This window comes from Coniophora puteana (assembly GCF_000271625.1).
Source record: "Coniophora puteana RWD-64-598 SS2 unplaced genomic scaffold CONPUscaffold_8, whole genome shotgun sequence".
In the NCBI taxonomy this organism is placed as follows: domain Eukaryota; kingdom Fungi; phylum Basidiomycota; class Agaricomycetes; order Boletales; family Coniophoraceae; genus Coniophora; species Coniophora puteana.
This window is the reverse complement of record NW_006913060.1, coordinates 480937-493796: the sequence shown is the minus strand read 5'-3', so window position 1 is coordinate 493796 and position 12860 is coordinate 480937. Positions and strand designations below refer to the sequence as shown.

Genomic DNA, 12860 nt, shown 5'->3' with positions numbered 1-12860 from the left:
TTGCAACCAGCCTATAGACCTTTATGCAAACAGTGTCTTGTCGGCTTGTCGGCAAGCTCACAAGCTTGGCAAAGCGGGCAAGAAATTGGCACTTTTACTGATGACTGGGTGCGGTGCTACCATATCTAAAGGCTGAATGTGCGCTAGTACGTAAATGTCTCCTAATACCTAAACGTCGTTACTTCAACTTCAACCCCAAGATGAGAAAATGCAGGCAACGCATCGTATGCTTCAACTTCCCAGGTGCGCTCTACATCCACCACAAGCTTCTTCAGCGGGAATCCACGTTCAGCCCGAGCAGTGAGACACGGAATAATGGTCATTGTCAATAAGCGTCCATCGATGTCTTCAAGCCATATCTCCTCGAGCTCAGGAACGGGTACAGAGCCGTCACAGTGGGGCATGAGTGCATCACCTACTTTTGCTGCTTCTTCCTACCGCGAGCAGGCGTCTTTTTGCTAGTGCTACGTCCACGCCCTCGGCCTCCTCTTCCTCTTCCTCTTAATCCGGTAGATGCTTGATTGGAGCTACCCGCTATCTCCCAAACTTGAGGTGCAGCCTCAGACTGCGCCGTTTTCGCTTCGACGTCCAGACCAGTAAACGTAGTCAGCTCCTGCAAGTCGATATTTATGCAGTTCCTCAAAACGAGCTTCTTGAGCGAACATCCGCTTGCGGTCCTTGCAGTGACGCAGAGTACAAGAGCGTCCGTAAGCGTTTCCTCGGCGAAATCAACCTCTTCGAACCAGATCTCCTCCAGCTCAGAGGCGAGCGCGCATTGGCCATCGTACGGCGTGAGCACTTCAACCAGACGCGCGGCACTGTACTTATACACCTCCAGCACGCGGAGGGATGCCGTCTCCGCGAAGAACGCTCTCGCGCTCTCGCGCGTGAGTTCGAAAGGTCCGTCCATTAAGCGCCAGTGACCGCACACCTTGATTGTCGCGAAAACGACGGAGTGAAGAGAGAACGCCGTGCGGAGCGCGTTGAGAGTACATGAGTCGACTGGTGGATCTGCAACTATCGGAAAGTAAAAATGAAGCGCTGGGTCAGTCTTGTAGAAAACGGACTCCGAGGCGTGGCTGTGAGTTGACGGTCTGACGCTGGGCAAGTGAGGTATCTTGCCTTCGCGCTCCCATGTGACAATATCCGAAGGTTCTGTCGTCTCTCGTCTCCAGGCGATCAGCTGAAGCTTAGAGCGCGAGCCGGGGCACCATTGACTCTTTGCGCGAAGAACACAGTAATGGTCGGGGAAGGTGCTTGAGCTTTCCGCGCCTGTCCTAGGGGATTCCGTGCTGAGGGTGACAAACTCCCGAACGGACATGGCGATCTCAGGAGGATGAAACAGACTGAGAACGTTCATGTCTCTACTGTCATCGTCGTAATCTTCGATTGCAAGACACCGGAGAGGTTTTGTTGTTTTGAGTTCCGCCGCGAAGTCAGTGGCACAATAAAGTGCATCCTTGATATGTAGAGACTGGAGAGCTGGTAGGTGGATTTTCTTCGAAGTGCCCAGCGGCACTCCAAGCATATTACGATCTGTGGTCCACTCGAGACACTGGTTAAGGACGAGCTCCTCTAGCGTGTCCATCTTCCCAAGGTGCTCCAATGAATATGCGGACGCAAGGTGCAATCTTGTTAAGCGACACGAAGAGAACGTCAAGCAGTCGATAACGTTGGTCCCGCCATCGGTTAGGGAGGAGAAAGACTGGATCAACGGACCATACTTTGATACGCATTTGCTGTGCACTTTCAAGGCCGCTTTCATTTCCTCTTTCTTTTTCAAATTATCCACCCTGAAAGTCTCTGACAGCTCCAGCGTCCGTCGATTGATTTCCTCGCGAATTGCGGGGTCATTGAAGTTTTGCTTGGTTTGTAGGTTTTCTATCTGTGCGAAGGCTTGCATTTGATCCTCCGTAAGATACACCTGGTCCAGCGTTGATGCGAGTACCAACATCTCCTGTCTCCACTCCGGGTGTAACATGTCCGCCAGGCGCTCAGCATATAGCTGTGACTGCCCCTGTTCGCCGCCGAGGGAGATCGTGAGAGGGGCTGTCTTCGCGCGAGCGAGCATCGTCTTTGCCCAGCTAGGATACAACAGGATGAGATGGCTCCAAAGCAAAGGCTGAGAAAGCGCTATTGTGCGCCAGCGGCGGCAGACATGGGTGATGCATACCCAGTCGAGGAGACAGCGTCGCGTGCAAGAGTGATAGCACCACATGAGGCCGTCTTGAGCGTGGGCAAGCGTCACGCATTCTTGGAAGATGATGGCGAGGATCTCGGTAGGGATGAATTCAAAGTTGCAGGCGCAGGAGTGGGTGGATGTGAACATCGTATCTGGATTCATTCAGGTAGAGTTGGGGCAGAAACCCAACGGTTGAACACTTGGAAAGTGTCGGAAACAGAAGAGCGCGTACGAGTCTGTTCGCGCCTCGGAAGCTTTGGGACTATTTGTTAGGTTCCGAAATCCGATGACTTCACCGCCGGGCGTCGGCGTCGTCCACTGTCGTCCATTTTTTGTTTACCCCTTGGTTTACCCTTGTCCGCCGTCCGAGCATATCAACACCACTTCTTTTTCAAACCTCCTTCGCCTGACATTCTCTACGAAACCCCTACTTGAAGCCAATGAGTTTCAATCTTGGGGTGAAAGTGATGTTTTCTCGTCTAAAAAACTGGCTGTAGTACGCAGCATGCATGATGACAATATTTGACCACGCTACATGTCAAGAGTGTAAACGCCGCTAGATTCTAGACTGCACCGCCTGCCTTAGATGTCCCCTCACTGACGCTCCATAATTTAGAACGGAATTTCATTAAATGCGACGACTCGGAGAGCATTGTGACACCAATCTAGACACCCATTTATTCCCAAAGCACCGATATGTCCTCCCAGACCTTTGCGACCCTTTTACAACTCATCGCGTCCAAGCTTTCGAACTCTTCTGTTGCCCGAAACGGTTTAATGCCAGGGCGGGAACATTGGCCTCGATGTTTCCATGAGAGCGAGCACCCACAGAGAAGCTAGGGTGTCAAGGTCCGCAGCCGTTGGCCGCTCACCGCACGTCAACGTTTATGTTGATCCTTGACCGAAACGGCGGCGCAGACAATTGAGGCCATCGTGCGCTGACACGCGTTCCGGGTGCCGCTCGTCTTCCTCGGGACCCCGCGTCCAAGCGAGCGCCTGCATGTTTTTCAGCTCCGTTTTAGATAACAGGCGGATGCTTCTTTTCAACAGACACGCACCTCGGAGGGCCTTGGCGAGCGTTGCATAGGCCTTCGACTCGCTGCTCCGGCTTGTAGGCTCTTGTTGGCTTCGGATCGACCCTGAGGACTGCGTGCCTTGGACGTATAAAAAGCGTCCAAAGCAAAGCTCACCTGGGTCTGTCCTCCATCCATTCTCCTTGCCGCCATTCGCCCCTTGCATCCTTTAATCAACGTTCCTCCGCTCGTCACTCCTGCACAGCTATGTCCGAGCATATTACCGCGACCATCATTCTTGAAGAGCTAAGAGGCTCTCAGTCGCGATTTCAGACGAAGAGACTGAAGCTCACCGGGTCCAAGGACATCATCCTGGGCAAGGAAGGCGGTCCACCCGAATTCGGCGAGGCTAGTAACAGCTGTTCACCAGAGAATGGCTGGTTCCCGCGCGTTTGCAATGGTGGCTCGCGGTCCCTGCAGCACAAACACGCAAAGCTACGGTTGGACGCGGCGAGTGGACAAGTGAGTGCCGTCTTCCTATTTCACCAAGGTGCAGCTTACCGGAAATCGCTTGTTCCTAGATCATAATTGTCAACACCAACGACCATTGGTTCGTGCCTGGGGACGAGGGCACAATCGTCCTCCGGGGTATATCCCCCGACAGCGAAGAATACTTCACGGCCAAAGAACATAACGCAGAAAACGCGCCCAGCGCCGTAGAGGTAATTCGGCTTCGAAGCAAGGGTGATGAGACGGCGCTGAAGACGGGCGACGTACTTGTAAGTCCCTGTGTTAGCCATGACTTAGCTAGTACTAATCGCATGGATGCAGCAACTCGGTGTGGAGATGGCGACGTCGGGTAATTCCGGCATGAAGGGAACTTTCTTTCCCATTTTCGCCCGAGTTACGGTGATAATGGAAAACTTTGGAAGCTCGTCTTGGGCTCGTTTGTCGCCGCTTGTTTGAGCAACTTCTCCCTGATGTTCATGTATCCTTCTCGAACACAGTCTATCGAGCTCACCCGATCCCTCTTGGAGATCGTTTCTCTCAATACGAAACAACGATCGTAAAGCCAGTAAAGGGAGCTGGAGGTCTTGAGTTATCTCCGGTCAACCAATGTCAGTAGTTACTCTTCCAATGATACAAATACGCACTTCGCACTGCCCAGAAACACGAGTGAGATAGGGTATCTGTGCATGAGTCCTTGCCATTCCCGTCTCTGATACGACAGCCACCAGAGAAAAGTGAGTAGCGATCCGTCTTGGTGTTGATGTAGGACTCACGGACACTTCTCTCCGTCGAAATCATCGTTAAGGCGCGAGAACAACGAAGCTGGCTTCACTGTGATCAGCTATGGCGGTCTCCTCCGCCGATGTGGGTACGATACCACGCCTATTGGCTGGTGTGGGGGAGAACGACGACCGTGAGTGCGATTATAGGGCGTACTTTCCACATCACTATCAGAGACATCGTTGACCTCCAACAGGGTGATGCAACTTTGACTGCGCGTCGGGACACCCGCTATCAGCCGCCATCCCGTGTGCAAGCGGGTCAAGATGAAGATGGAAGTATGAAGCGTGGGAAATATCGTACAATCATGGCGCAACCTGATCAGTAAACTGAACAGGTACAGGGGACGGCCACTCCTCGGGGTATGTCCTGGTGTACCAAACCTTGTCGTCAAAAATGAAATGTACTGTATACGTGAACTCGAACCTAATGCATATCACCATCGGGAAAGAAACGGCGTGACTTGCGAAGTAATAACCAACGTCGAATGATATATCACAAGGGTCCAAGACGGAGAAAGCGATATATAACAAGCGCATCCGCTACTACAAGCATCATGAGGACACAAATTTTTACTAAAGTACTTTCAGAATCTGGATAACTACAGACTCGTAAAGCGGTCGTCAGAACTCTCTTCTTTGCCCTGTAATATGCATAGAATGAATGTATATGACAGGCCAGATGATGCGTCGTACTTAATCGAGAGACACCTATGGCAACAAACCATCACCCTGTCGCATCGAGCAAAGCAAAAGCGCTAGACCCAAAACCGCGATCAAGACGACGGTACAGGATGCGAGGATCCACTGAACAGCACTTGTGTATTGCTTGCATGGCCTCTTGGTCATGCACTGAACACACAAGCGCGTGTACAGGATAGGATTTCTGGATATCGCGATCGAAAGATAGAGATGGATGTTCGACGAGAAAAATGAGGAGAGGTGGGCCCGAGCTCGAGCCGATGTGTCCAGCGCCATAAAGCACACATATAAGTAGGGAAAGAAAGAGAATGCCACCGAGACGTATCGAGAAAAATAAATGCCAAAGGGCAAGCATCGAGTCATTTCAGAGAATGCCAATGAAGCTGAAGCATGGTGCGCAGTCGGAAGCAAAATCTGCGACCCGGATACTGTAGATCTTGTCGAAGAACATGTCCGAGTCCGAGGGGGTGCAGCGGAAGCCGAACCACGATAGTCGGTTTTGGAGTTCGAACTCGTGAAGTGGTGGTGGGTAAATCGACAGGCTTAAACTTGCTCAAGCTCCTCCATTCTTCCATCAGTCTCAGTCAAGTGCATTAGACTGACACTGTCCAAGCTCAAACCTCTCCACTATCGAAGCCAAAGAAAAACTAACCACCCGCACTCCAAAAACCAAATCATATACCCACCACCTCCAAAATTACCCCACATCTAAATACTACCCTCTCTTCCCCGCCCTCCCCTCCCCACACTAACCACACAACCTCACGCAAACACCTTAAACTTAAAAAACAAAAACACCCCCACAAACACAACACACCCACTCCAAATCATCTCCCCAAAATCGCTCCAAAACCCATTCACCGCAAACGTCGGCCTAATCGGCGGATGCACCCGCACCCGCACCTCCATCCGCGCGCCCGCGCACCGCCGCGCCGCACCGGGCACGATGAACAGCGTCTGCCGCGCCTCGTCGTGCGTCCAGCGGTCGCCCTCGGCCTCGCGGAGCCCCTCGACGCGCAGCGCGCGGCCGTGCGTGAGCTGCGCGGGGACGTATATCTCCGTCTGCCACGCCTTGATCGGCGGGTGTCCGTCGAGCGGGGGCGTGCCCACGCTCCCGTTCTTTCCCGCTGCCGGCGCATCCGACGACTCGCCAGCGCCATCGCCATCGTCATCCACCTGCGCAGGCACAGCCCACGCATACGCAAACGCGCCTTCGTTCATCTCGTAGCTGAACCGGAGCGGCACACCCGCGGTCTTGGCCGCGTACGGGCGCACGACGGCGGGGAGAATGCGCCCGCCGTTGTCGAGCGTGAACGACGTCTGCTCGAGGTCGAGCAGCGAGCGCGGGAGCGCGCGCCGCCGCGAGAACCACGAGAAGTTCTCCCCGTTCCAGTCGTCGCCCCGCGTGTCGTCGTTGTCTGGGTTGTAGTTCCAGAGGCTGCCGATGACGTTAGATTCATAGGGGCAGGGGCAAGCGCAGGTGCAGGGAGAGAGGAACGCGACGCACGTAAACCCAACCAACGCGCCCTCAAGCGCAGTCATCATTGCGTCCATCATCCGGTACTGCCAATGCCAGTTCTCAGACTTAAACGCCTCCTTCCGACTGCAGCCACCGCCAACCGCACATCAGCAACAGTCTTCCCTGAATGAACGCGACGCGCGACGCACTTCATATCCATCGGAATCCCGCACTCCCCAATGAGACACGGCACCTCGCCGAGCGCCTTGTACCCCGCCTCGACGATGTTGCGGATCTGCAGCGAAAAGTTGTCCCGCGCGCCTTGCTGGCCCCAGTACAGCGCCTTGGGGAGGAACATGCCCTGTACGCGTACCACGCCGGGTTAGTGCCCGTCGAAGCGCGATGAAAGGCGAGAGAACGGGGGCGTACGCGAGATAATCCTTGGACGTTGACAGTAAAATCGCCAAACGCCTTGGCAAAGAGCGCGTTGAGGTCGTACCTGCGATAGCATCAGCGTCCCCCGCATCGCAACGATTCTAGCAGGCAGCTTACCAATGCGGCGCATACACAAAATTCGGCGGCTGATTCTCACCCGTCCACGACGCCGGACAAAACTTCAAAATAAAAACAGTTCAACCTCCCAGCCTCCAAAACCCAATTAACACCTCCACAAAAAACGCACCTCATTCGGAATCGGCTCCGCCACCAACACCTTCCCCCTCCCCACCATCCCCGCCCTGCGCATCCTCTCCGCCCACACCCTCACAAACGGATAATAAAACCCCTCATACCACTCCACCCCCTCCCCCGTCCTCGGGTCCTTCTTGAAATAGCTCTCCCGCAGCACAACGCCCTCGTCTTTGACTTTGTCCCACCCCCACACGCCGTGCGCCTCCCACACGCAGCGCCCGCGCGTCGGTCCGTCGGCGCGCCATGCGGAGCGGCCGTGGGGGTTGAGGATCGCGGAGGAGGTTTTGCGTGTGGGCATGGGGAAGGAGCGGGTCCAGATGGAGACGGGGGTGGGGTGGCCGGCGCCGAGGAGGAAGGACTGGAACGCGGAGGCTAGTGGGGATATGGGTATGTGGTTGGATCAGCGGGGGAGGCAGCGGTGCAGACGTACGGACGTGGGAGAGGTGCAGGTCGGTGTTGTAGTCGAACGCGTGCAGCGAGGGCAGGTCGATGTATCCCCGGTGCGGCTCGTTCATGAGCTAGCCGGAGCTCGCCGTCAGCGACGACGCGGTGCACTGCATACCCGCACGAGTCGACGCACCTCGAACCCAATCACACCCGGCAGATCGCTCAGCGCAGCCGCAACGACATCGAACATGTCCAGAAACGCGTCCTGAAGGAACCGCTGCACCGGCTTCTCGCTCCCGTCCGGCATCGGTATCTTGAGCTTCGGCGCAAACACATCTCCACCCCAGAAACACGTCCTACGCGCCCGTCCATCCATCCATTAGCACATTCACCACGTAAAGAAAAGAACATCAGAACAAGACTCACGCCATCGTAGCAGCCGCCAGCTTCTGATACCCGCACGGCCATATCCCGCGCTCCTCCTCGATGTGCCCGCCGCCCTTGACGCCCAGCAGCCACGCGGCGCCGGCGTCCTCGAGGGTGTGCAGGTCGAAGCCGACGGCCTCGAGGGTCCACGCGGGGGCACCGGAGCCGCCCGAGTAGCGCGACCAGACGTCCTGGTGGAGGCACACGAAGCCGCAGAGGCCGTACTCGGGCAGGAGGGTGAGGAGGGATCGGACGTAGGTGAGGTAGGCGGTGTCGTAGATGCCGCTGTTGGCGTTTTCGCGTTAGCAGTGGGATTGTTGGGAGGAAGGAGGAGTTACGTACGGGCCTTCGTGTTCGACTGCTTCCCAGGTCACCAGGAACCTGACTTGAGTTTAGGACAGCAATGTCAGCACAAGGTAGCGAGCGATAAAAGGCGGGAAGAAACGTACTGAACGTAAGTCCCCATCTCCTCAGCCTCGCAAAATGCTCTGGGGCTTCCTCGAGCGGGAAGGGGCGACCGACGAACGTGATAGTGCGGTGGTTCGTGGGGAACGTCTCGTGGTCGTGGTCGATCGGCCTGTCAAACGAAAGGCGCGGTCAGGACACGTAGCGTAATATGGAGCGAGGTGTACGCACGCCTTGGAGGAGCCAGAGAGGTTGACGCCGCGGAGGTTGCAGACGCGTCCGTACGCGTCCACAAAGTGGCGGCCGTGACGCCGGATGCCTCCGCCCGTGGCTGCGTCTGACCAGTCGTGGGCGTAGGAGCCTTGGCCGGGGAAGCCAGAGTGCAGAGACGGGTGGGTCGCTGGCTGGGGTGCCGGGGGTGGCTCAATGTGTGCTGGGCTGGGTGTCGCAGGCTCTGGTATCTATACAACAGATGTCAGCGTCAGTTGAAGCAGTGAAGGGAAGGGACGGACGTGATCGACGGGCTGGATTGGTTGCTGGTGTTCTGTGATGCTGCCCTCGCGATGGAGAACGACAAAGGAGCCCTCCATGTCCGACATCGATGTAGAATAACTCATCTATGGGGTATGTCTACTTCCAATCTGAATCCAACAAGGAAAGAAGGAAAACGACAGAGAAAGACGCGCAAGGGAAGGGAACGTTGGTATGGTCGGAGGCAATAGTCGGGTAACGGGAAGGGAACATTATTTGTCCCAACGGCGATTACCAAACAACGTCATCTCCCTCCTTCTAATGTCGCTGATATTTCCTCGAGTGTCCATCGCATCCCGATCTTCTTTCCTACGATGCGTCTCTCCTTCTCCCGCAGTCTTCTCTGCACGACGTCCGCTCAAGACGGCCTCCGCTCCCTCCGATGCATCCCCGCCCACAGCCCCAGAGGTGACCTCGATCGCCGTCACCCTCCCCACCCTGAACAACGCCTCCTTCCCCCACCGCTGGCTGCGCGATGCCTGCCGCTGCCCCTCCTGCGTCCATCCTTCTACCGACCAGAAGCTCTTTCGCACCTCCGATATCCCCGCTGACCTCCGCCCCCTCTCCACACCTGCCCCTGATAGCGATAACACCGGCGTCTCGCTCGCCTCGGACGGCACCCTGCAGATCACCTGGTCAGACGGCCACCAGTCCACATACACACACGACTTTCTCGCCCGCTACGTCTCCCCCGACTCGCGCTCCGCGTTCCACCGCGACGTGCAAGAGGCCCCATGGGACGGCTCCAGCATCGCCCGCGTCGACGGCCTCTTCATCCCATTCGACTCGCTCCTGAGCCCGCGCGGCCTCCTCGCCGGCATCACCCAGCTCACGCGCCACGGCCTGCTCTTCGTCACCGGTGTGCCCCCCGAAGAAACCTCTGACGAGGCGTGCGAGCTGCGCCGCCTTGCGGGCCTCTTCGGCGAGATCAGAGAGACGTTTTACGGTGCGACGTGGGACGTCAAGAACGTGCAAGGCAGCAAGAACATCGCGTACACCAATCTTGAGCTGGGGCTGCACATGGACCTCCTGTACGCCTGCCTCCCCCCTCCACCACCAATGCACCACTGAAAAATCACACTGGCAGATACTTCCAACACCCCCCGCGCTACCAGATCCTCCACAGCCTGCGCAACCGCGTCGCAGGCGGCACCTCCATCTTCGTCGACGGCCTCCACGCCGCCTCCACTCTGCGCGCCTCGGACCCCGCCGCATTCGCCCTCCTCGCGCGCACGCGCGTCCCGTTCCACTATATCAACGACGGGCACCATCTGCACTGCGCGCACCCCACCATCCAGCTCGACCCCGACCCCTTGGCGGCGGCATCGGCATCGACATCGGGCGGTGAGCAGCCGATCAAACACATCAACTACTCCCCGCCCTTCCAAGCGCCCCTGCTCGTCGACACGCCTCCGGCGTTCTACGACGCGCTCGCGCAGTTCGTGCGGCTGCTGGACGACCCGGAGAGCCGGTATGAGTATACGCTGCGCGAGGGCGACGCGGTGCTGTTTGATAACAGGCGCGTGTTGCATGCGCGCACGGCGTTTGAGGATCTTCCTCGGGACGGGGCAAATGGGGAAGATGCAACGGAGGGTGGAAGCGAAGAGGGAGGCAAGGGTGAAAAGGAGGGTGAAGCTGGGGCTGACGAAGAGGGAGAGGGCGAAGGAGAGACGAATCGGTGGTTGAAGGGGTGTTATCTCGAGGCGGACGCGGTGCTTGATCGCGGGCGGATGTTGAGGGCGAAGCTCGGGCAGTGATTTGACCTGCGAGAATTACGACAACTTGTGCGACCATCTCCACTCTTCATATATTTGGGACATTGTTTCAGTCATGCTAGCTATTTGAATGTATGCAATTGTACAACTTAAAACACCACAGCTTAGATCAACCTATCCACACGAGAAACTTGAACGCTGATAGTCGCAAGCGACCCACAACCTACAACTTACTCCTCCCCCCAGCCTTCCTCAAAAACGCCACCCCATTCCCCATCGCCACCTTCCCACTCGTCACATTCCGCGTCACAAACACCACCTCCGTCGTGCCCCCCGGGCCCTCGCCCACCTCCCACGCCTGCGTCTCCAGCTCGTCCCCGGGCCTCACCGGGCTCGTAAACCTCACCCCAAACACCCGCAGCGCGCGCGGATCCCCGCCCGCAACAGCGCCGACCAGCCCGCGCGCCGCGAACCCGAAGCTCGCGAGCCCGTGCAGAATCACACCGCCGAACCCGAGCTTCGCGCCGAACGCGGGGTCGATGTGTAAAGGGTTGTAGTCCCCGCTGAGGCGGTACACGAGCGCTTGTTCTGGGGTGGTTTTGTCGCGGATGGTGTAGTCCGGTGCGCGGTTCGGCGGGGTGGGGGACGACGAGGAGCTCTGGGGCGGCCCGGCGATGACTTTGGAGAATCTGGTGTGGTTGGCGGTGGCGCCGAGGTAGAATGTGGAGCTGTAGAGTTTTGCATAGGGGGTACCGTGTGCGTCGACGAGGATGCCTTCGTTGTCGACGATGATGCCCGATTCTGTTCCCGTGTTAGCGCGGCTCTTGCCGTATTGGGGATAACAGGAGGGAAAGGGAGGAGGGAAAGGGAGGAGGGAAAGGGAGGAGGGAAAGGGAGGGGGAAACGCACTGTTCTCGTGCACACCGACGCAGCGCCGCTGGAACTTCCACCCCGGCCCGCTCGCGGCGGGCAGGTCGCGCAGGATCTCGATGCTCTGTGTGCCGTGCACGACGCGGTCTGCGCTCATCTTGGGCAGCGCGGGCGGCGGCACGTCGACCTTGGCGCTGAAGTCCGTCACGTCCGTGTCCGTGCCTGCATTTGTCGCATTAGTTGTCGTGTGTGAGTATTGAGCGTTGGAGGACGTACCTTTGAGCGGGAGAACGACGGGGAAGGTCGGGAGCGGGCCCCATGCTTTGTCTGTTGTGCGACACAGGGGATAACGTCAGCTCCGCGCTTCAGCGCAGTATAGGGTGGGTTTGTTACCAAGTTCTGTGCGAGCGGGAGGCGGCGTGAGCACCGACACATGGACCTGACGTCGAGAGGAAACGCGCACCGTAGACCAAGGAAAGCTGGTCGGCCTTGGCGCCGACGCCGACCGCGTACGTGATCACGTCTTTCTTGGTCCATGAGACCTGGGGGTGGTACGGTGCAGCGTTAAGAGAAAGAGAGGCGAGCCATAATGGGCAGCGGGGAACAAGGCGACCAGTCTCGTCAGCGCGTCGCCCCGTGGCACTAGATCACCAGAACTCACGGGCTGGTCCTCCTTCTTGTACCCGACGGCCTTGGCGAGATCGTAGCTCATGGTGTATTTACCTTCAAAGCTGTATACGCGAGAAAGCAAATTGCGAAGAGAGGGTTGGAGAGAAGAGAAGAAGTGAGGAGGTGGGTACTTCAAGTTGCTAACGAATGACCGAGCCTTGGCCGAGCCAATGAAGGGGGAGGAGGCTAATGAGGTCACCGGGTTCCGGAACCTGTGAATCTGTCCGCTACAGCCGGTCCACGTTATTCCGTTCCGGTATCCGATCGCTGACGGCACTGGTCGTTCCTCGGGCAAGTTTTGCCTTGTCAGAAACAGTCAGAAACATACGCGCACTTCCGAGATTACATGACGGTCTCTCCGCCAAATATGCGATTTTGAGGCTCGGACACGTTGCTTACAAATATGAGCGCTTGGGCATCTTTGCCTGTCAGATACTTAGAAACTAGGTATGGCACGTCCGACTGCCTCCGCCTGCCCTCTCTTCACGCCTTAATCAAAGCGAAATCCTGAAGTAAGCTCCC

The 12860-nt window shown here is 57.1% G+C and overlaps 4 protein-coding genes across 4 annotated transcripts; all 4 read right to left on the bottom strand.

Moving 5' to 3' along the window:
• Nucleotides 1–415: 415 nt before the first annotated feature.
• On the bottom strand, nucleotides 416–2329 carry CONPUDRAFT_73995 (uncharacterized protein; the record flags this gene model as incomplete). The annotated part of the gene is made up of 1 exon (XM_007771626.1): nucleotides 416–2329. The coding sequence occupies one exon, from the start codon at nucleotides 2327–2329 to the stop codon at nucleotides 416–418; it is 1914 nt and encodes a 637-aa protein (XP_007769816.1).
• A 471-nt stretch (nucleotides 2330–2800) lies between these two features.
• Nucleotides 2801–4705, bottom strand: CONPUDRAFT_137906 (uncharacterized protein). The gene is made up of 5 exons (XM_007771794.1): nucleotides 4510–4705; nucleotides 3757–4439; nucleotides 3549–3690; nucleotides 3241–3501; nucleotides 2801–3178 (listed from the first exon to the last, which is right to left on the bottom strand). The coding sequence occupies exons 2-5, from the start codon at nucleotides 3993–3995 to the stop codon at nucleotides 3068–3070; spliced, it is 753 nt and encodes a 250-aa protein (XP_007769984.1). The 5' UTR covers nucleotides 3996–4439; nucleotides 4510–4705; the 3' UTR covers nucleotides 2801–3067.
• Nucleotides 4706–5948: 1243 nt separating this feature from the next.
• On the bottom strand, nucleotides 5949–9994 carry CONPUDRAFT_125964 (glycoside hydrolase family 5 protein; the record flags this gene model as incomplete). Its single annotated transcript, XM_007771793.1, has 13 exons — nucleotides 9066–9994; nucleotides 8785–9014; nucleotides 8598–8725; nucleotides 8491–8533; nucleotides 8149–8433; nucleotides 7916–8078; nucleotides 7766–7853; nucleotides 7328–7707; nucleotides 7198–7259; nucleotides 7075–7144; nucleotides 6855–7006; nucleotides 6694–6789; nucleotides 5949–6624 (listed from the first exon to the last, which is right to left on the bottom strand). The coding sequence occupies exons 1-13, from the start codon at nucleotides 9168–9170 to the stop codon at nucleotides 5949–5951; spliced, it is 2478 nt and encodes an 825-aa protein (XP_007769983.1). The 5' UTR covers nucleotides 9171–9994.
• A 1028-nt stretch (nucleotides 9995–11022) lies between these two features.
• CONPUDRAFT_58660 (uncharacterized protein) lies at nucleotides 11023–12381 on the bottom strand (the record flags this gene model as incomplete). The annotated part of the gene is made up of 5 exons (XM_007771585.1): nucleotides 11023–11600; nucleotides 11709–11891; nucleotides 11946–11996; nucleotides 12127–12211; nucleotides 12331–12381. 5 exons carry the CDS (start codon nucleotides 12379–12381, stop codon nucleotides 11023–11025), a joined length of 948 nt encoding a protein of 315 aa, XP_007769775.1.
• Nucleotides 12382–12860: the final 479 nt, after the last annotated feature.

What these genes read in the sequence shown, in the direction of transcription:
- CONPUDRAFT_137906 (XM_007771794.1), bottom strand. Translation starts at nt 3,995, where the DNA reads ATGGCTAACACAGGGACTTACAAGTACGTCGCCCGTCTTCAGCGCCGT. An exon ending in CTAGGAACAAGCGATTTCCG is followed by an intron (nt 3,691 to 3,756) that starts GTAAGCTGCACC and finishes GTCCAACCGTAG; the next exon opens with CTTTGCGTGTTTGTGCTGCA. An exon ending in GGATGATGTCCTTGGACCCG is followed by an intron (nt 3,502 to 3,548) that starts GTGAGCTTCAGT and finishes AGAGCCTCTTAG; the next exon opens with CTCTTCAAGAATGATGGTCG.